Source organism: Diaporthe amygdali, assembly GCF_026229845.1.
Source record: "Diaporthe amygdali strain CAA958 chromosome Unknown NODE_40_length_369474_cov_65_526704, whole genome shotgun sequence".
Taxonomy (NCBI): domain Eukaryota; kingdom Fungi; phylum Ascomycota; class Sordariomycetes; order Diaporthales; family Diaporthaceae; genus Diaporthe; species Diaporthe amygdali.
The window spans coordinates 279,852-302,125 of record NW_026517060.1 but is presented as its reverse complement, the minus strand read 5'-3'; the positions used below and the strand labels follow the sequence as shown (position 1 = coordinate 302,125).

The 22,274-nt window shown below is 49.4% G+C and overlaps 5 protein-coding genes across 5 annotated transcripts; 3 read left to right on the top strand and 2 right to left on the bottom strand.

The window, feature by feature from the left end:
* Nucleotides 1-1,332: 1,332 nt before the first annotated feature.
* Nucleotides 1,333-4,274, top strand: J7T55_007251 (uncharacterized protein; the record flags this gene model as incomplete). The annotated part of the gene is made up of 4 exons (XM_053133961.1): nt 1,333-1,867; nt 1,924-2,449; nt 2,503-2,555; nt 2,815-4,274. The coding sequence occupies 4 exons, from the start codon at nt 1,333-1,335 to the stop codon at nt 4,272-4,274; spliced, it is 2,574 nt and encodes an 857-aa protein (XP_052988295.1).
* Nucleotides 4,275-4,738: 464 nt separating this feature from the next.
* Nucleotides 4,739-5,061, bottom strand: J7T55_007250 (uncharacterized protein; the record flags this gene model as incomplete). Its single annotated transcript, XM_053133960.1, has 2 exons — nt 4,739-4,865; nt 4,979-5,061. 2 exons carry the CDS (start codon nt 5,059-5,061, stop codon nt 4,739-4,741), a joined length of 210 nt encoding a protein of 69 aa, XP_052988294.1.
* Nucleotides 5,062-5,301: 240 nt separating this feature from the next.
* Nucleotides 5,302-8,444, top strand: J7T55_007249 (uncharacterized protein; the record flags this gene model as incomplete). The annotated part of the gene is made up of 7 exons (XM_053133959.1): nt 5,302-5,503; nt 5,584-5,847; nt 5,950-6,709; nt 7,193-7,542; nt 7,811-7,905; nt 7,977-8,054; nt 8,109-8,444. 7 exons carry the CDS (start codon nt 5,302-5,304, stop codon nt 8,442-8,444), a joined length of 2,085 nt encoding a protein of 694 aa, XP_052988293.1.
* A 786-nt stretch (nt 8,445-9,230) lies between these two features.
* Nucleotides 9,231-13,014, top strand: J7T55_007248 (uncharacterized protein; the record flags this gene model as incomplete). Its single annotated transcript, XM_053133958.1, has 10 exons — nt 9,231-9,869; nt 9,927-10,525; nt 10,606-10,719; nt 11,086-11,116; nt 11,175-11,235; nt 11,508-12,058; nt 12,114-12,154; nt 12,351-12,524; nt 12,587-12,737; nt 12,955-13,014. The coding sequence occupies 10 exons, from the start codon at nt 9,231-9,233 to the stop codon at nt 13,012-13,014; spliced, it is 2,421 nt and encodes an 806-aa protein (XP_052988292.1).
* A 501-nt stretch (nt 13,015-13,515) lies between these two features.
* J7T55_007247 (uncharacterized protein) lies at nt 13,516-19,410 on the bottom strand (the record flags this gene model as incomplete). The annotated part of the gene is made up of 9 exons (XM_053133957.1): nt 13,516-13,914; nt 14,131-14,276; nt 14,337-14,576; nt 14,967-15,445; nt 15,495-15,752; nt 15,809-16,478; nt 16,580-16,954; nt 17,019-18,792; nt 18,865-19,410. 9 exons carry the CDS (start codon nt 19,408-19,410, stop codon nt 13,516-13,518), a joined length of 4,887 nt encoding a protein of 1,628 aa, XP_052988291.1.
* Between the last annotated feature and the right edge of the window lie 2,864 nt (nt 19,411-22,274).

Genomic DNA, 22,274 nt, shown 5'->3' with positions numbered 1-22,274 from the left:
TAACCATTTCTAGGCATGGTAGTCTTGGATGTGATGACCACAATTTAATCCCCTCCTGCGACCCTTTGAGCATTTCTGAAAGACTGTATTGGACTGATAGGCTCTAAAAACATTAGTAATGTGCTTGCGTGTATAAGAATGCAAGTCTTGTCTTCAGTAACAACTACCCATAACTTGAAGCTTGTAATCTTCTCTCTAACGCCGTTAGCTTTAAATGTAGTGCAAATGTCCAATACTTAAGAGATAATTTTCTGACCAGAAATTGCAGTTTGATGTTTCGAAATGTAGGAAAGACAGCACTGGTATATTCAACTGTTCACATATTACGCGGATCACGGAACAGTCGACCAGCAATCACAGTGAGGTCCCCAAGAGTCAGCGAGTGTCTGCCTACGAAAATCAATCTCTCATTGCGATGAAATAATCTCTATCGTGCGGTCTGAATCTGAGTGCAAAGTGGTCATACACACATGTGCAGACGAGATATCCCAGAATGTGAAAATCAAGAAGGGATAGAACTTAATTTCAGCTGCTATTGACTGCGGGGAATACGTGCTTAATCACAAAAGCTACCCTTTTTCCCACACAAACACTAAGGAAGTCAGATGACTAGACTGATATTCATAGTTTATAGTTTGTTGAACTCTACTGTACAAAGCTTCCCACAGAACTGCTAGACGACGTAACTCAGCCCTTAGAAAGGCTGGCGACTGCCGAAGTTAGGAGACATTCTATACAAACTGAACTTGAGTCTGTATATGAGTCCTTTGCACCTTACAAGAGGGTGTAGTAGTCAGGAGGATGTGGTTCTAAGCCTAGGCTCGGAAGTAGAGTTTTGTACTTCATTCACGAAATTATATCAATACAAAGCAACGATTCAGAAGTCTTCCTAATACTGAAGGAGAATTCATGATGGGATCCACTAAATTTCGTATCCAACGGTACAGTTCGAATAGCTTTTATCGTCTTGGACACCAGTGGCGCTCGACTGCTAGCCCTTCACCAGACCTATTGAATCCGGTAGGCTGCATGCTGGCCCCCAATTCGGGTCAATATTTGTCCGTTTTAGCTGACAACGACGCTGATTGAGACACAAGGTCTCGGGTGATACACGTTCTTGGCGCACCGGTCATATCACTTGCTTATGCGAAAGTTTTCAGCTGGGCTGGGCTGGGCAGGCCCCGTTGACATTTTTGATTCTTGCGCCGCAAACAATGCAATCCCTGGCAGAATCGACTCGCTAGTCCCATGACGACAACTAAGTGATTCATGAATCTGTCCACATGAACCTATTAATATCACCAAGAGGCATACCCCATACAAAGCCTTATCATGTCTGAACCCGGAGGATCATACGAAACAAGCTTTCGAACTTCATCAGATGTTGATGTCGTATCTCGACGAGGACGCCTGAGGGAAACAAGCTTCTTGTCCTTTTTGGCGGTGGCACAATCCTTAAAGATCGATATTCTACCCCTGACATGGGACGCAGGAAGGAATGACATCGGTTCCGGCGCAACAGCCCGCGTAATGGAAGCGCTTATCAATATCCATACCAGATTCGCCTTTAAGCGCGCGAACAAACAAAAATTGGAATCCGAGATATTCCGCTCCTTCACTAACGAGATAGCTGTCCTGTCTCATAGTTTCATCCGAGAGCATCCAAATATCGCACAGCTGCAGGGAATATGCTGGGAGATATCTGCGACCGACGACAAACCGTGGCCGGTGCTGGTCTTCGAGAAGACCTCGCTAGGGGACCTGTATTCCTTTGCGAAGCTACCTGCTAGCAGATCGATGAATTTCTCGCAGCGTCTGAAGCTATGTGTTGACATTGGAACCGCCATCATGGCTATGCATTCCGTTCGTAAGTTCTGTTGCCAGGGCAGTGCAATCGATTGGCCACTGATGTATAACCTCAAGAGATTGTGCACGGAGACCTGAAGCCGGAAAATGTCCTCGTTTTCCCCGATGATCATGGTTTCACCGCAATGGTAACAGACTTCGGCTACTCGACCAGATACGCGCACGAGGGAGATACGATCAAACTTCCTATATCACATCCTTGGAATGGACCCGAGGTGGACCGGTTGAATCGTGAGTGGACGCCCTCAGAGGCGAAGAAAGCCGACCTGTTCTCCTTCGGAATGTTGTGCCTCTGGGTATTGTTTCCGGCTCAGTTGTCACAATGGACCATTCCTGGTGACTCCAGTATCGATTTGGAACCTTTGATAGAAATGACGCCAGATTTGGCAAGGAGCGCTCTCGCGAGACTAAAAGCCAACCACCAACTTCAGAACTTTGCTCAGCATACCTTAGAGTCTGTGGAAGAAGTCAACCATGAGGATTTAGGCGCGCTGAATACGTTCTTGTCATCGTGCTTGAGCACTGACCCATCAAAGCGACTGGTGTCGATTCGTGAGACTTGGCGGCAGCTCGGACCAGAGAGGTAAGAAAGAGGAATCTCTGTACGTGACTAGCATCTAATTAACATGATCACAGGTTGAGAATAGTCAACAGTCTGGATGTTGAGGAGGACTGGCAAGTCCCCGAAGGTTATTTCAAGGCAAGTCCTTCATTCCTTTCAGAAATATTACTGCTTACATCAATCGCAGATCGATAGGTCTTTGATCCAGCTTTACACGAGCGACTACAGAGTCCGTCGTTATATCACACAGCGCCTTGTTGAAGCCTGCGACCGCAATAGTTCTTACAGCCTACAGGTAGCGTTTTGCTATCTGACTGGATTTGGTGTGCCTAGAGATCTCCAGAAAGTCAAGGAAACTCTTCATACGCATCATCACACCATGCTAGAGCTCTACCAAATCATGGTAGAGGACATACAGCGCAGCGAACCGGAACGTCCATCAATGTTGGCTAAGCTAATAGAGTCCAACAACGTTCCTAACAGCCACTTTGTCCATATTTACCTTACACACAACCGAATGGTGGAAGCGGAGAGATCGCTTCGGCGGGAAGTCGATGATCTTTTAGACTTCTACGGAGACACACATCCCATGTTCACAACCCCAGCCGCTGCCCTTGTCTCGTTGTATACATTTCAGTGTCGGTGGAAGGAGGCGGGTGATGTTCTGCTGAAGGTCCTGGCCCAGCAGCGAGCCGAGCACGGCGAAGATGGCCCGTCCACCCTGATAAATAAGGCGAACATGGCTTTCCTGTATGGTGAGCAAGGACGTTGGGCCGAGGCTGAGACTCTGCAACGAGAGATGCTCGAGGTACACAGAAGAGATTTTAGCCATGACGACTCCGTTACGCTCAACAACCTTGCGAATCTCGCTATGATCTGCAAGCAACAAGGCAAATGGGTCGAGGCTGAAGGTTATTACATCGAGTCAATTCACAAGGGAAGGAGCAGGTTTGGCCCTGAGTATCATCAGGTCCTGACCTGGACGCACAACCTTGCCGTTCTATACCAGGTGCAGGGTAGATGGAAGGAAGCCATGGATACCATGGAGGATGTGATAGAGGCGAAGAGGCGAACTCTTGGCGAAGAACATCCAGACACTGTGGCGATCATGGGAAACCTGGCTTCACTCTATTGTGACCAAGAGCTGACATCTGAGGCTGCAACACTGCAACAGCAGGTGCTGGCGATCAGCAAGAGGATATTGGGAGATGCTCATCCCGAAACCGTCACGCGAAAGGGCAATTTGGCAGTGATACTTGCCAAGCTTGACCAATACGAGCAAGCTGGTATTTTGCAATCCGAAGTGCTCGAAGTAAGAAAGCGGGATTTGGGACTGAAGAACCCTCTCACGTTGTCCAGCATGGGTAACTTAGCAGATGTCTACCGAGGCAAAGGACAATTTCAAGAGGCCGAAAATCTGCAGAGAGAGGCGCTGGAGCTAGCTAAAGATATCTTCGATGACCAGCACCCGTCATACCTCTACAGCCAGGCCCAGCTGGCGGCCATTGTGTTGGATTCGGGACGACTGGACGAGGCAGAGGGACTGACGCGCGACGTTATGCAGGCGAGAAAAGACGTCCTGGGGCTCGAGCATCCCGAGACACTATCCACCATGTGTAACCTCACGTGGATATGGATGGAACAAGGTCGGTACCGATCCGCGTTAGAGCAGATGAAAGAGATCCACAAAGTGCGGGTACGATTGCACGGACCAGAGCATAAACTCACAAAGAACTGTTTGTTCGCGATGGACATGATCAGGACGAAGCAAGGAGAGGAAGAGAGAGATCAAGGGCGGCGTTTGGAGTCGGCTAGCGATACGACTGGACTAGACACCGGGCGATAGCCAACTGACCGAAGTGAATGTGGATGACTAACTAAAATGTATTTACATTGGTGTGTAAAATAATCGGTGAGCCAGCCAGTAATACTTAAATGGAGGACACCATCGTATTGATCCATAATTTGGGCAAGTGTCCAACCTACCCAGTATTTATGAGCCCTTACACTAATAAACAAAAAGTTGCTCGTATCGAAACCCATGCAATAGTACAGCCTCCTCTGGAAGGTTCCCGCGCCGCTTATCCGTAGAATGGCTGTTGACTCACTTGAGCAGGGTATCGTAGTCGACGCACTCGAGCTTGGACCCTTCGCCAGGCCCAGTCTCCGTCTTGCCCTCGAGCGTCGTATCGTAGAGCACATGATGCCCCGGTGTAGATAGTTGAAGCAATGCGCCGTGTGGTGGTCCACCTTACCGGTCGGGTTGACGCTCACGTACCCCTCTTCCAGGTGCTCGGCGAGGCACAACATTCAGTGCAGCTGCTGGATGGCCGACATTATGTAGCCATGGCCTTCGTTCTCGCGGTAGAGGGTGGCCGTGTAGGGATCCGGCAGGTCGAAGCGATCCACATCCTCGATCAACACGTAGCCTCGGATACTTGTATGATTAGATTAGTTCATGCCGCACAGGAGCTTCCTCCAAAACGGACAGCAGTGAAACAATACGTCTAAACATTCCTCTGACAGCATTTACTGATAACAACATTTGACCATCGCGCAAGACCGCTGGCCTGTATGTTCGCCCGTGATGATGTACCGAATCTCAGCACGCGCGTAAGGATTAGCGTCTCCATCCGACTCTCTGTCCTGTTATCATGACGCACGCGGACGCTCTTTAGATGGCCAGACCGGCACGATCTGCTTTGTTTAAGATGAAAGGAATTCTTATAACTCTAAACATTGTAATAGTACTAGTAGCACTGACTGATGGTCCTCAGATTAATCACTGCATGAGTGCACAATATGTACTTTGCATATTTGAATGATCTGCCTTATTTCTAGTCTGCAGATATTCTAAGTTGTCAATTTCGATTATGTTACAGTTCTCGATTTGCAGTTGGAAGACGGTCTCAGCTCTGGTATCGATGAAGAGGAGTGACCCCTATTTTTGCCGCCGCATCTCACCACCAGCTGGCACCAGCTGGCACCAGCTGGTCTCGAAGCCGACCTCGGCCGGCTCCTGCACTACCGATGGCGGATACTGTCGGAATCTGACTAGATTCGAATCCGCTCAACGTCAGACCTTACCGTCAGTTATACAAACAACACCCGATAGAGACAAGTGCTTCTCAAAATCACATACACTTTCGCATTAGCGTGCATCCTTGCATTTCTCTACACAGCGACTTTTGGAAAAGAAATTCCACGAAAGAGCGCCTATTCTCAGTCGCCACACCGCATCTACCAACCCCTGGCTGGATCTTACCAGAGCATCACGGTCAGGTGTTGGGACGGCCTCGTTATGAAAGAGGACGAGAATCCCGGTCTCGTTTACGAAGCCGAGGACGGCCCGGACCTGCTACACTGCTCACAACTTCCGCTCGTGCTGATTCACGATGGCGGCGGCACATGCTTCTCTTGTATGCAGCTCCCACCCCTTGCAAAATCCGGTTTTGTCTACTACTTGAGCAACCGGCCTGGATATGTTTGTCTCAGGAACTACTAATGACCAAGCTGAATAGACTACTGCCTGAATCCTATCGGCCGTCTCGTCTACGAGATCCACAATCCACACTTTTATTCAGGCAAGCCATGGCCGGGTGGCATCCCTGAAATGGCCAGGCACTACGTCGAGCTCATGCGCAACGTAGTGCCGCATGGCCGGATCCTCCTAGGAGGGTGGTCGCTCGGCGGGCTGCTCTCGATCGAGATGGCACGCGTGCTGGCAGACGACCCCATGTTCACAGTCATCGGCATTGTCATGGTGGATAGCATCTGCCCGAGCGCCTACGCGACAAAGACAGGGGTCGCCAAGGCTGCCATTGTGCCATTCAAGCACCAGTTTGGGCCCAACACGAAACAGGAGACGATCGAGGGTGTCGAGAGGTGTTTTGTCGAGGCGAGGAAGTCAGTTGAGACGTGGCGCATGCCTCGGTGGGACGATTCGGATAAGGAGGACAACGACACGGTTGAAAATGACACGAATGGTGCAGACTCGCTGCGTGCTCACAGATCATCGTCGAGCATCAAGTGCCCGCCAACGATCCTGCTCCGCGCGAGAGAAGCTGTGCCAACAGAACCAGACCAGGTGAGCTTCGTTGACGTGACGCGGAACAGTAGAAGCCTTGGCTGGGAAGAATATCAGAAGGACTTTCTGGAGGAAATTGTTAACATCCCCGGCCATCATTTCTCCGTTTTCGCTTGGGAGCATATCGACCATGTCTCAGAGAAATTGATGGAAGCATGCGACAATCTTGAGAAGATGGCGACGAGAACAGCCTCGTAAGTAACCCAGATAGCTAAAAATTAGGTCAGAGGTTAGGGGCGATTTAGACGGCGAGCTAATAGAATTGGTACTGTTGTTACCCTTGCATAAATCCTTTCCCAGCTGCAGAGAGCCGCGACGCGGTTGAAGATTTTCATTAGTAAGCGGGTATCTGCTGTTGAGGGGTCCTTTCGATATCAGCCCGATCCTTCGACGTGCAGCCAATCCGCTACTCCCAGCCTATGTTGTGACACCCAGCAGAAGGTTGAGATTAAATCATCGGAACATTCCTACATCTCGCCATGTCTGACCCACCATGTTCATCACTTTACCGGGCTCTCCGTCCCGCTATCGATGGGATTCGCCTGCTCACATCCTTTGAAATCGATGCTGAGGACCGTGTAGCAGGTCGTCTTATCACCGTGCCCCTTCGCGACTGTCCTCCCTACACTGCACTGTCTTATTTTTGGGCAAAGTGACCAACTCTGTGTCCATCCGAGTCGATGGCCCGGATTCCAGGCCACCGCAAGTCTGGCTCTTGCACTGCGCTGCATCCCCTGGCATTGGAAGACCGAACACCCCTCGCGTGCATTAGGAGAGCTTCGAGTCTGGGCGGACGCCCTCTGTATCAATCAGCATGACCTGGCGGAAAGGGCCCAGCAGGTGCAGCTCATGGACCGCATCTATTCCGATGCAGAGCTAGTCATGTGCTGGATGCCAGACGGGACCAGGCGGCCCCTTGACCCTCGGCCATTTAGTGATGACATACAGGATGACTTGCTGAGCACCGCGTTTCGAACCCTTGAGCTTATCAACAGGGAGCTTCGCTTGGTGGAGGAAGAAGCTGAGGGTACATTGTGGGACATAGAGCTCGATAATGAGAGGCTCTAAGTTCACTGGCTTGTAAAGTGTCCCGAGTTAAACGAGACCATTCCTGACAATGTTTGGCCGTCTTGGAGAAACAGAAATTGGGAGGCAGTCCGCCACTTCCTTGGTCTGCAGTATTGGTAGCGCGTATGGATCTTCCAGGAGGCTGTCCTGGCTCAGGAGGCTGTTGCAATCGACCGCGTGTTCTGCTGGTTTGATCTCCTGGAGTTGTGCGATCTTTCACCCCCTAGCTTCATCTCCCCCGGCGTTTGGCAATCTTGAATATCAGGCAGTGGCCTGTCTCGGGTCACGCTCACTGGACACCTCGACACATGGAAGTGACGACGTATGGAACTCCCTACACTATCCTGGCGTATTTTCTACAAAGCTGGCTCGCTAGCTGCGACTGACCCGAAGGACCACGTGTATGGTCTGCTCGATGTAACTGACATCGACATCCGAGTCAATTATTCCGAACAGACAACTGTTGCTAAGGTATTTCATGACGTGACAGCAGCCTGGCTGCAAGACTAAGTGTCTCAAAAGAAGGACACAGCAGCCGAAGTCGCAGTGTCTGGGATGAAGGCGCTGTGGGTCCTCGGCCTTGCCGGACTGAGGCCTGATTGTAACCACAATAGCTGCCAGCACTTCTCGTCTTCGGCGCCTAAGTTCCCGCACTCTCATCACAACAGGTCCGACTACGTGTTCTTTACCAAGGTAAATGCCGACGATGGCGTGTTCTCGGACGGTCAATGTCTGAAAATGAGCTATATCCAGGGCCCTTCGCTTTTCGTGACTGAACTTGTTATTGATTCTGTCCGCGAGACATATCCACATGTCGTAAAGTCCAGCGACATCTTCGAGTTGATATCAGACCTATTCTAGACAAGTGTATCCGAACTTTCGGAGCTTAGACCTAGAAGACGCCTGCTGCGGGTTATGATTGAGCTTCTCTGTTGGAGCGATCTGCTGAATTCTATACTCAACGCTTGGCTGCATGTATTCGACCCTAGCCCCTTCGAGTATCTGGATGATTGTTCACTGTTTCGCACTTTACGCGGGTATTTTGGTCTCGCATCTAAGAAAGTCATAGTCCGTGAGGATACCATGTGCGCCCGGAAAGGGTACGATAGTGTCACGTGTTTGAGGGAGAGCGGAGAACACTTCCTCCATGTAGCAGATACGAAGATTCAGGGTATGATGGAGGGACAGACTTCAAAACTTCCGGAAGAGGGACTGGCAGAAGTGCAACAGTTCGAGCTGGGGTAATCCACGCTGTTTAATCTAGCTATATACGTTAAGTATAGGTATCAACAGACCGGTCTTCTAGATGTTCACGATACCTGCTATCATAGGCGCACTCAAATGAGTACATAATTACAATAGTACATGCCCGTTGCCCCCGTCTCGTGGTGACAAGCTTACGTCCTAGGATGACTAAGAAAGCGGCGGTTCGCTTTGGACGGGTTAACGCCGACGTTAGGCAGTCCCAGCCCATGCTCCGCCTTGTGTGACCTGAAGCACCAGCATGGGTGCCTGAGGCTTGATCTGAAGCACCTTGAAATGTGCTCCCTATCTTGTTTGCGCCCTTCACATCCTGCTTACCCTGCTTGGGTTCTCATGTCGTTTGTTCAAGTCTTCTCTTTATATTCCTAGTCGTGGCCACCCGTCATGGATCCCGATGACTGGTTACAGAGCCCCCAACCGCCCACGGGTTCGAAGCGACCCAGTCCCTCTCCGTCTACTGGGGAAGACAGGGAAACCAAGAAACAACGCACACAGCACTGTGACAACGAAGATGCAAATCGCGAACTCCCGAGTCGTGAGATGCCGTATCGCCCGGTCGACTTCGGGGAAGACGGCGAGGTCTACAGCAACGAATCCAGGGCTGCTTTCAGCGTCAACGTTGCTTATAGAGACCAATTTGCTATTTCTCTTGCCGATAATGATGGAGGCGTCAGCAGCTTCAACAACGATATTGCATGTGGCTACCCGAATACAGAACACGAAAACGAGTCCTTGTGGGACGTCTCAACGCAGAAAGCGTTTCAAGGCCATGAGGGCCATGAGGGCCATGTTGGCACCATTGCTAGCAGTGAGATTGGTTACTCAACCGACTCGGCGACCTTGGTGCAGCCCAGCAAACGCACTGGTGCCAAAGATTACCTCTTCAAAATCGAAGAGCCCAATAGTACCGGTTTGGCATCTTCTTACAACGATGTCAACAATGCGCCATTGCAGGGTTCGGCCATGCAAATCCAGGACGAATCTTGCGATATTTGCTGTGACTACGATACTTGTTTCGGTGTCGTAAGTCAGGTCTTTCCAAACCTACATTGGCGTCTCTGACTAGTCTTAATCCCACAGCTGATGGCAACTCCCACATCTTCTTTCACCCCGGAAGATGGAACTCATACTGTACCTGTCAAACTCAAGGCATTCGGAGACATCTTCATGCTTCAGACTCAGACGTCTTGTGCACACGCTGGCATCCTCAGTGACTCCAGACTCGTCAATGCACTCACTGTCTTCCCTCTCAGAATTGACGCCACGCTCCTTATATCGGAAGTCGAGAAAATCAAGGGACTAACTCAGTCAAAGTCGAGAAAACACACAACTGAGAAGTCAGCGCCAGAATACAGCCTCCGCATTGTCATACACGGTCTTCGATGTGACAAAGAGGCCATCAGCAATACCCTTTCGAACGCTAATTTATTCCTACAGCACCCGTATGCAAGTGAAGTTCTACCCGATGTCGAGTATAATAACCCCCATTACCTGCTCCGGCCCGGCGCAGAAATGCCGAAAGTCGAGGACCTGCACTTAGAGTTCGAGGACGACGTCTCCGTGCAAACTGGGTTGGAAGAAGAGTCAGAAAATGATCATCTTCTACGTCTGTTGGAAACAGCCGAAGCCGATGGTGGAGAGCTGACAGTTGTAGACACGTCACCAAGTCCGCGACTTCGGTCAGCACTATTGAGGTGACACAGGCCCTTCTAATGGTTTGCAGAACTTGGCTGACATGTATGGATTACTCTCCGAACAGCCATCAGGTTGCAGCTCTCGCCTTTATGCTGGAGAAGGAGCGTGGCTACGTTGACCTGCCAATGTTCCCGCCTCTTTGGCGATCGGAATATTTCAAAGACAGTCACACCTTGCGGTAATTTATGCGGTGCAGAAGCTTGGCATTATGACTTTAATTTACTGACCGTAGGTAATAGTTACCGTCACACAGTAACAGGTTCCTTTGAGCCAAGGCCTCACCCGGCCATGGGAGGGATACTTGCGGACGTTGGTCACTCCTGTAACCACACACATCCGAGGTACTGACTAATGTATCAAGGATACGGGCCTTGGAAAGACACTGAGCGTGTTGGCGCTCATATGCTCATCTTTGGATCTTCACACTACGATGACCGATAAAACCGAGAATCGAAGCCACTGGGGGACGCTTATCGTCGCGCCGAAATCCAGTCAGGTCAACCACTGCTAATTTAAAGCTATCAAATGCTAATGCTCCAAAAAGCCATACATGGCTGGCAGGCACAGATATCACAGTATGCAGCTATGACTATTATCTGGACTCGTCATCATTTCTGACGAGTTGACGTGTAGACATATCCACGAGGGCAAAGTGAGGGTGGCAATCTACCACGGTCCCGGGAGAGGAAGTCTCGTCAGTGACTTCTTAAACACAGACATTGTTGTCACTACTTATGAAACGGTTCGATCTGAGTTCACAGCCTCAAATGGAACACGACCTCTTCATTCTTGGCAATGGCTGCGAATCGTCTTGGATGAAGGCAAGCAAAGTCAAGTCCACTCGGTTCTCTTGATTGTTGATTAACGTTTCAGCAGCTCACCACATTCGAAACCGTTCAAAACAAGCCTTTCGATCTGTTTGCGGTCTGAAAGCACGATATCGATGGTGCTTGACTGGAACGCCAGTCTGCAATTCCCTTGACGACTACGGCGCCTTGCTCAGTTTCGTGGGGATATATCCATTCCGGGAAAAGTCTAAATTCTCATCTTGGATTGTGAAACCCGTGAAACAGAAAGACTTTTTTGGCGTTCAAAGTTTTCAGACCCTCGTTCGAGCGACATGTCTTCGAAGGACAAAGCAAAAAGCCTTGTCCTCTGGAAAGCTAACACTCCCTCCGCGTTCTGAGAGGACACAAATTGTTCGTCTACATCCTGATGATCAAGCCTTGTATGACCGTGTCACGAAAGCAACCCGAGAAAAGGCTTTGAAATTGGACAAGCACCCACAAAAGGGCTCATCGACGAAAGACAAGGAGAATAATATTCTAGTCCTTCTCAACTTCCTGCGGCGTATCTGCAACCACGAACAGCTTTTGCCTGCATCGTTTAAAAATATGATCGAGGAAGGCTCTTCTTCAAACATTGATCCTCAACTACAGCAAATCTACCGCAGGGAGTGTTCCGCCTGCGGAGGGGAAATTAACAGCAGCAGCTCCATCAAAGCGACTCTAAACTCTGTATGTGCCAACTGTGCAACTTCAGACGAAGGGGTCTCAACTACACACCTGAAAGTTGAGCAAGTTCACAAAGGAGCCGGGTCAGGTTTACAATCAGTCAGTCTGGGAAGATCTAGGTCAAACAAAATTATCCACCGGCCTTCGGCCAAGATCCTTGCGCTGCTGGAAAACCTGCAGCGTGAAAAGACCACCAGCATCTCTAGTTACAAGCAAAGGAAAAGGTATTTGGAACTCGCCTATTGATTGATAGAACGTAAGGCTCTTGGCTGACCTGTTGTAGTGTGGTGTTCAGTTACTGGATCGGGATGCTTGGACTGATCGAGCACGCACTTGATATGGCGGGTATAGCCTTCCAGCGAATTGATGGACAGACCAGTCTTGAGGGACGGCGGAAAGCTTTGCTCGATTTCAATGGACGCCTTGACTGTACAGTAATGCTGGCAAGTATCGGTAGTGCCGCAGGAGGGTACAGGCTCCTACCTGTTACAATCTATCGCAGGATCTCTAACTCAAGGTGCCTTGATACAGGATAGACCTCACAGCCGCCAGTCTCGTGCATCTGATCGAACCCCACTGGAACCCCGTTGTGGAAGCGCAGGCGATTGACCTTGTTCACCGCATAGGGCAGACACAGGAGGTCACAGTCATCCGATATATCGTGCCCAATTCTATCGAAACAGTAAATGGCTTGTTGGCTCACTGTACGAACTTGAATTTCAAATCGCTAATTTCACTCGCTTAGTATGTCCAAGCAGTGCAACAAGAAAAGTTGCAAATCATCAATCAGGCGATCAATACAAGCAATATAACGGAAATGAACTTGAATATAAGTCAGGTACCAGTAGGTTGACAGTGATGACCCTTTCTAAATTGTGTCCGCACTGACTTCATTTTAGGCGTCGGAGAAATGTTCCGAATGGGTGGCTGCCATGGGCAGCCATGACCACCTTTCATGAGCTCAGGGAAGCCAACTGGCACATTTGGTTCCAGCCTGCGGGTGGGTGTCCAAGCAAAGGTTTATGGGTGGGCACTATGCCTCTAGAAGCATAATCCTTCCTTACTAGAGCTCCAGATTCCGTTTCGCTGGATCAAACCTTTAGTAAGTGAAGTATGGGGGGATGTGACGGCACAGCTATATAAGACTGTACTGTATTCCAGAAGATGTTTTGGAATTTTGACCTTTTGAATAAGGAAACAGCCCTAGCTATAGTGCAGCGGTCAAAGCGCTGTCTCAGGTAGGGCAGTATTTTCTTACTCTGGGGGTTTTTTTTTGGAAGAATTTGTACTGAGTGAGCCGAATGAAAGAGCTGGGTGGGCCACTTATGGCTATTGGCTGAATAATTGGTCAAGTACACAAAGAACCCTCGGAATATGAGAAATAGACACGTGATAATTATGCACATATGGGGCCACCCCGTAGATCTCCAATCCCGAGTCCGGACAGCTGATATGAAAAGTCAATACAGTTCCTCGCTCATTTGGGTCACCAGCGCCTTGGCGACCTCTCTGTTTCGCCGGATTTGCTTAGTTTCTTCGACAAGTGCGTCCCAACTCTTCCCAAGCCATCGCTTAATGCGCAAGGGGCCGACCTCGTCCCGTATCTTCCTGCCTTTGCTCCCTTCCTGTTCATTGTCTTCCGTATCCGCTTCCGGGTCAGCGCCGCTGAGGAGGAGCAACCTCATCATCTCAGCGCCCTCAGCAGTGTCGTGTCGTGCGGCTATTTGCAAGGCTGTTTCTTCCGACGGCCTCCTTCGAAAATTGATATCCGCGCCTTGTTCCAGCAAATATCTTGCCAGTGTGACCGAACAGGTGGTCCTAGCTACCATCCTCAGCATTCTGGCAGCGATAACATCCGGCTGAGTCAATCGAGGCAAGAATTCGTGGTGACTCCAAATATAGATCAATTGTTTTTCTGCACCAGGTTGAATTGCAGATTGCTTGATCGCGATTTGGGACTCAAGTAAGACCTCGACATGGCGGGTCATGCTGTGGGATGCTGTGGGTGTATTTGAATGGACCCGATGCCACCCGCACCACCTCTCCGTTCCCTCAAGCCACTCACTCGAAATTACTTGGCACATAATTTTGAGTGCCATCGAGGAATACTCGCGGGCATTTGAGTATAGCTGATCGTCGAGTGGTGACGTAGCGGATAGCAAGTATTCCAATGTTCTCAAATTCTGTCCCTTGATCGACTCTATGATGAGCTCGGCGTTATCTGCAAGCATGCGATCGGCAAGGTTAGGGAGAGCCGGCGTTTCTAATACCTCCAGCATACCAGGTGAAGCTGCGGAAGCTGCGAGCCTTCTGAGTCCGTTTCGTACCCCAGACTCAAGGGGGCTTGAAGAGGTTGACAGAACCATTCTTACGTCATTTACTCGATCCTCTCGTATCAGGTAGGAAAGGCATGGTTCAAGAACGTCCATGGGGATATCCCGGGCATCGAAGACCAGTGATTGTGGGTCAGTCCGATGACCTTCCTGCAGATGTTTCTGTCGCATCGTCTCGGAGACGAATCCTGTTAATCCGAACACACAATCGTCAACATCACATTTTAGAGGCAGATCATGCGAAAGCTCATGTCTGTCTCTAGAACTGCGCTTTTCGAAGCCGTGCCGCCAGAACACACACCCCGGAAATTTGCACTTGAATGGCCTTGTCCCATAGTAAAACATAATATTAGCACATCTCTCATGGCATTCGGGGCTCCCATCCGGGAGCAAGCCACGCGGCACATTGCAGTGCACCTCCTCAAAGGCCTGCCGAATTCGCTGAGACAATTCCGATGTTGAGAGAGGATCGCGTTCATGATTGTGAGGACCTAAGCAACATTTCGCGTGAGATAGGGAAACGATTGCCTGGATATTATTCCTCCAAGGCTTTTTCAGCGCATGGCCTGGAGTCATACCTTGTACTGACTTGCCGGTGAAAAAAAAGGACGAAGTACGAAAGCGTGAGACTTCGCAGAGCAGTTGATGCAACAAAGGTCGAGCCCCTTTTAATTTCTCGAAAGTGACTTGGCTCTCGCTAGCTTCGTGGCTGTCGACCTCTCGCTCAGCCTCACTCGAGACGTCGGTAACGCTTTGAGAGCTGCGCCTTTTCCTCAACTGCCAGAGCATTTGGAGTGATTCAACAAAATTTGGTGGTGGATCCATCCGAACGGCTGAGCTGAGGTACTGACAAGACAGCTCGAACCACATTTGTGTTGAAAAAGCGTGGAAACTGTATTGCCCACTGAAGACCTTGTCAGAAACTTCTTTGGAAGTCAAATCGAGATCATGATGGCGCTGGCAGAGATAGTCGATACACCGTCTTGCCAGATCCATGGTAGCCTGGGTCGTGTTGATCAATTGCAAGTGCGGTCCGAGGTGAGCACTGGAGATGTAACTGCAAAACTGTCAGATTATCTCAACGACATATAGCACAAATCACTTACTCTTTTGCTGTGAAATGAACAAAGCGTATGTAACCACCAACAGTCTCGACAATTGGACCAAGAACCTTCACTACGTCTAGCTTCGTCACTGCATTGAAGACCTGATCCCGGTTGCAGGGCTGCAAAACCAGTGCCTGTCCAGCCTCCTCGACGGTAAGTGGAGTTGGACTACAAGCTATCCATCCCAAGAGTCTCCAGGCCTTCTCTGCGACGCGCTTGTCCTTGCCATTGCTCAAGCGTGTGATGATACGAAGGTAACTGCATGATAGCCTGTTAGGTGCTTTCCATCCCATACGTTCAAGTGGGGCTCTCACGCTGCATCAAGGCCTTTGGGAAGGACGACCAGCTCATTCTTGATTTCCGACAATTCGTGCATGTCTTCGACCATATCCATCGTGAGCCGAGCGTAGAGGAACATGCCTTCGGCGCGTCTCGCTAGTGGGCCCAAGAGCTTTCGTATCTCGATCTGTCTCGGTTTGGGAACCTTTAACTTGTCGAAAAGATGCTGACTTCGTTGACTGACATAGGCCGATATGCTTTCTTCGTTGTATTTCTGAATGTGAACGTGGACTGCTGCGTGCTCCAGAATGCTCTTCAGATCCGCTTCCTCGAGGCTACTGAGAACGATTCTCAGGCCCTCGCATACCTCGGCCACGCTAAGAAGCTCTCTGGCCAATCTGCATCGCTCCGTACCACTGATTTTATCGATACCGTCAACGACGAGGTAGACTGTTCCAGCATGGCGGATTAGGGATTCCAGAAGGTCTGTCGCAACGGCTAGATTACTCTTTAGATCCCGGCTCGTCGATTCGCAGACAAAAGCAACGCGCTCATCATCTCTCTCAGCTAGCTGAAAGATAAAGCAATGCATTATTGAAAGCGCTGAAATGTTCTCGTTCTGGTATGTCAGAAACGCAAATCCTACGGAATTGGGCTGGATCCCTTTGAGATGGTCGACAAGTATGCAAGAGAGGACTGTTTTGCCTGTGTAGATCGTGCATTAGCTTACCCTGACTGGAAGCCCATTACTTCAGACTTTGATAGAAGTAATGCGGAAAGTAATGTAAACGGGTTCGTCGGCTTACCTGCCCCTGGAATCCCTCTTAACCACAAAACCCGGGATCGCGCTTGCGAGCCATCAAGCCATCTGGTGTAAATATCGTTTTTAAACAGCCAATCACCGCTTCCCAGGCTGCAAACACTTCGAAGATGATACAGAGTCTCATCAAAGCTGCATGGATTGAGGGCTGTCTTGATACAGTGGAATTCTTGCTCTCGAGTTTTCTTTGTCTGTATTCTGAACACCTCGAGGGCATCCTTGCGGAACTCGTGCTCCTGCTGAATGTGCTCCAGACGGAAATCGATCCTCATCAACCGACTGAGGCGCTCTATATGGCTTGTAACTCTCAAGACCAAGGCTAAGTGTCTCGGCCATGAGCGATCGAAGATATGCATCCATCCTGCGTTCATCGTCAGCAGCTTGTACTCGTGCATTGAGTCCTGACATCTGAGAAAAGTGGGTACCTGGGTGACTGAAAGGCTGCAATGCCGCGAGATAGAAGTCAAAGATATCTTTGAAGAAGAGAAGCAGGATCTCTTTGCTGTCAGAGTTATGGCTGAGAACAGCCCCTAACGACTGGAAATCGGGCAGTGCTTGTCCCACTTCAGCCACGGCATCAATGATCGAGCTGTAGGCTTTGTCATTTTCGCTTGACCACTGCAAAAGAAGTGCCAATGGCCCCCAGAGAAATGTGAGAACATTATTGCTTTCACGAATGGCGTCTTGAACTACCCCAGCATAGCTGCAAAGGCGTTCCAAATAGGGACGCATTTTCGAGAGGTTGCGAAGTTCTTTATCATCCTGAAGTTTGTCCGTAGTATCATATACGTCCTCAATGGATGTTGCCTTGAGGATCTCATCCCAAGGGACAGAGTCTGGCAGTCTATCTTTGAATAACTGTGCTGCCTTCTCGAATTCGTACAGCAGTCCATCCACCGAAGTGGCAGGATTGGCGAGTGGCACTTTTTCCTCGATAGACTGGGACAGGCTCAGAACCTGCTCAAAAATGCCGCTGCCGGAAGCTTTGTCCTTCAATATCTCATTGGCAGATGAGAGAAGATGGGCCGGTAACGCATCCCAGAGCTCTTTGATTTTCCGATCCATCTGGTGTTGAAGGGAACGTAGGGCAGTTGAGTCTACGAGGTCTCGCTTGTCCGGTTCCTCTCTTAGTATATGAAACAGGCTTCTTAAAACTTTGACAGAGCTTTCCAATGACGTAGAATGCAGGCGGAAGACGATTCTCTGGTTCAAGCCCAGGACTTGACCCCAGGTTTCAAAACGCTTCTGCGCGAACTGAAGGCACTTTATGTGATGCTTCAAGTCCTCATTTGTGTCTTCAGCAGTCCTGCCGACTAGGCAAAATATGCGTTCGATAGAGTCAAAGTGCTCCAGGAGACTCAATGTTTGCAGGCGCTCATGCATCTCATCCATGACAGGCCGTTCTGAAGGTTGCACTTGAAGAGCATTCAGGGATAGCTGGAAAAGCCGATGCACCAAATCCGCTTGGGGTTTGTATGACTTCAAATCCTCTATCCAATCCAGTACCTCTTGCTTAATTTCTCCATGAGGCTGATAGAAACCGGCGTCTTTGAAATGGGGAAACCGTCCCTTGGTGAGTCGCTTCTTGCGAAATTCTTCGACCCCCTCAGCTCCTTTGAGCATGTACGTGACGATCTCCAAGATGAGACAGCCGAAGGCCCAGACGTCTATGCTTCGATTAACTGTCTGTGGATTCTCTTCCATGTCTGTACACTCTGGTGAGATATAGTCCCCACTGATTATCTTGTACGGCGTATGCGATAGAGCTGCTGAGTCCTTCAAGCCGCCTAGTCCGAAGTCGGCAAGAATGAAGGTATCCTCGCAGACCAAGACATTAGGCGGCCGGAGATCGTGGTGGTAGCCAATACCCTCAAAATCAACATCGTGCTCACTCTCTTTGAGAAACAGTCGGTGTGTATTGGAGAGTGCTGACGCGAGTCCTGTGAGTGCCGAATAAAAGGTGAAGTCCCATCGAAACTCTCCATGGCGTTCTTTCGCTTTGAGGAAGTTGCCGAGATTCATACCAACATAGGGGAATAGGAAATTCTGCTCTTCTCGGTACGTGTAAGAGCCCCAGAAAGGGATGATGTTCGGATGCTTGAGGCGATTCAGGAGTCGTAGACATTTGTCTTCTCTTTCGAAATTCTCCGTCTGACCCTTCAAGACGAGCCGCTTCCGTACGATTTGCAACTCTTCCGCCTAGGGAGATCCATATCAGTCATGGTTTCCACAGGATATTGAGGTCGCGGCACATAAATTGAAGGCACTTACTCCTTGTTCGATAAATTTGTGCTGGGACGGCGGTATGCAGACCTTGTCTATGACTCCAAAAGCTCCAGTGGCGATTTGATGCTCGCTGATGAAGGGAAGGATGCACTGCTTGTCAATCCGAAGATGAGTCTCACTCATATCTTCCGGGAAGACGTAAGGAAGGAACATCCATTGGAAATCCAATGCGAGGCGGCGGCCGTCCTCAGAGCCCATAATTTCCTCTGCGCGCTCTTCACTAAGCGGGAGTTGCCTGTCGAGGACCCCATGTTTACGGAATTCTGTAATATAGTTCTCAAAGCGATTGTAAGTGAGCATAGCGAACACTCTCTTGCCATCTTTGTGTATCGTGTCCGCCAGATTGATGCGCTCATGCGGACCGCAAGTGAGCTCTCGGATAGCGCCTGTGATAGCGGAGAGATTGAAGATTTCATCAAGTTTGTCAGTAGGTAGAAAGCGTTGGTTTAAGATGGACGTGACGAGGCTGCCCTCAATCTGCCACCGAAGAGCCCCCGTGCGTGTGGGCGTGCGGCCCCCCTTGGATGGCATGGTTTTCGTGAGTAGCAAGAGAAGAGAGAGAACAACTTCAGGTGGAAATTGGGAACCAGATTGGGACTGAAACAATGCAAAAGGAATTCATGTTCTGTGAGTCTGTCGATCATCGAGAAATCTTGTGCTTCAAGGGATCTAGGCAATTTGGCTAATGCGGTGTCACCAGCCGGTCAGACAGGCCTCCGCAGGGCTCTCTGTGGCAGTCAAGCATGACCGATCACGGCCACAAGCCCATGCACCATCTGCAGTCATCATGCACTGCGGCCCAGCACCGCCAAGGCACCCTTCAAGCGAAGAATGCCTTTGTATACTTGCAGCGAAGCCCGACACAATGACGACGCTGCGGGCATATAAGACTCGAAACGCTCGCGGGAGGCAAAGTCCAAGTGTCAATCCTCACATTCCCTGGGTCAAATTTTACACGCCGCCAACAGTGCCTCGTACTAGAGCGAGGCAGTACGAAATGGTCGCTACCTACCTGGAAGCGCGCTATGTGAACCGGACAAAGCTGAATGCCCTGCTGCAGAGCCTCTTTGGGCAGATCTACAACGTGGAGGCAAGTATCTGCTGTGCTGAAGACTAGGTTCTGAGTATCGCTTGCTGATGCGTCCTCCAGATTTTCGGTGGTACAATCTGGTAGCGGCATCCAGCTAGCTTACGGAGGTGAGAAATTTTGTCTCCTTCATATTTTTAGGTTTGTGAGAAGATGTTTCGTTGAATAAGAAGACTTCTGTGTTACGAAACAGATGAATGGTTGAGCTTGAGGGATGTGAATGTTTTACTGAGTTAGTCGGGCGGGGGATGCTGTATGCTGGGCTGGGATTTGGTTGTTGGCGGTCGTCATTCATAAATCTAATCGGCTTGTAAAGTCGGCCTAGTCTAACGCACACGCGTGATCGTTTGTGGAGAGGGGGCCAAGTTGTGTGTGTATTATACCACATTTCTTAATTTATGACCTCTTTTGACTGTAACGGATTAATAAGAGAAGCTAAGTATGTCGAGGTTCGAATCTAAGACGTAGGCACCTACACATCCCAAACAAAACCCATCTAGGCCTTTACATTGAAGGAATCAATGGGTTCTCTGCAAGCTTCCGCGACCGAGGCATCGACTTGAGGAAGACGGACTCGTCAGAAGGTGGGTTTAGATTGCTTATGCCTGGAAGCCGACCAAAATGGCCTTGAATATATGTGGGATGACTTCGAATCCAGAATTCCAGACCTTCTCATTGAGAGTGTAAATGACAGCATGGCCAGCATAGCCATCGCGGGGGTGATCAAGTCCGATGGACAACAAACCCCGAAGAGTTACTCAATGTTTTTCGAAAAGAGTCATCCGATTTCATGCAAGTATGTGGCCACTGGACGTAATTCAGATTGGTTCTTGAGTAATGATTCCTTCACTAGACTTCTTATCTGGTATAATTCATGGAGCAGGATAAATATCGCCATCGACTCCTTCTCTGCATTATGCCAACCTTCTGGAATTACGCTGCATTTCCTCCAGTTCATGATTGAAATGGAAAGTCAATTTTCATCCAAGGACGAAGATTACATGTCATGCTACACTAAATTTTCAGCAGAAGCAGCCTAGTCGGCGGTTCCGGCAGCGAGGTAGGCCCGGGTGGTGATTCGCACCTTCCCCGTCAATGCGGGTTTTCAATCCGATATACTAATAAACTGATATTGTAGCACTAAGCTACAACATTCGATACTTTTCATAGCATGGACGAGACCTGGAGGATCCATGGTCATGCCGACAGTCAGATCTTCACCACAGCTTTTCGCCAGTTTCTGAGCAGTCAGCATGGGTTGTCATTCAGCTCCCCCCCTAAAGCATTTTATGTGAACATGGACTCAGAACGGCACATAATGTCTTTCCATTATTTGATATCTGAGAAGGAATCTTTCAAATTGGAGAGAGTACGCTGACTTCTTCGCGCGGCGGTTTAATATCCTTGTAAGTCTCTACTATATACTTTCATCTGTTCTGAATCTGATGACCGTGCCTTTAGCTGCTTTCTGAAGAATCGAGAGATGGCGATGCCGAATCCGTACCACAAATTCAAGATCAAATTTTCTCACGGGCAGCATCTCCATAATCTCAGGGGCAAACTTCGTCATGTACAAACCATTCTTACTAATACTAGACACACCTTTAAGCTCCTCCGCGAACATGGAAATGCTATATTGTGTTGAAAACGTCACCTCCCAGAAGATCATGCTAGCTTCCGTCGGGAATTGGAAAATCAGTCTCAAGAGGCGGAGGGCTACATCGGCACGGGCCACAAGCTCATACGAGTTTCGGATGAGTCAAAGCCTACGGTAAGCGATAAGAAGCCTCATTCAGATGCTTGGTGTGGTACTCGGCCGCACAAACATTCCGATTCGGTGTCGTGCACTACAAAAATATCCTCACATTCCAGGAGCTGGAGCTACAGCATGACACGAGCCTGAAGCTTACTTCATACCAGACAGCGCTCATTCTTGACATGAGGAAACGATGCGTTGTGAGACGGCGCTATTCGACCGCTGAACTAAGACCACTGGCACTCAAAGGTCAGAACTAGTTGGAGCGCCTGGAGAATGTAGTGCTATCGAGAATATGAAGCTGTGTCGTCACACGTTTCTTTCTATCTGAACAAACATAGTATAAATCATCGGTGACCTCTTATGATTCCATCATTGCAAGCGGATCTATACCCTAAAACATGTAAGCTACACTATTTGGTGGAAATGTACTAGTAAGTATCTAGTGTTTTGAAACAAAGTCCTTGATTTTGCCCCTATGCACTTCTATGTATTTGCTCGTGTATTTATGATGCCCTTAAACTTTTCAGCTGGGGACTTTGTTCTCGTGAT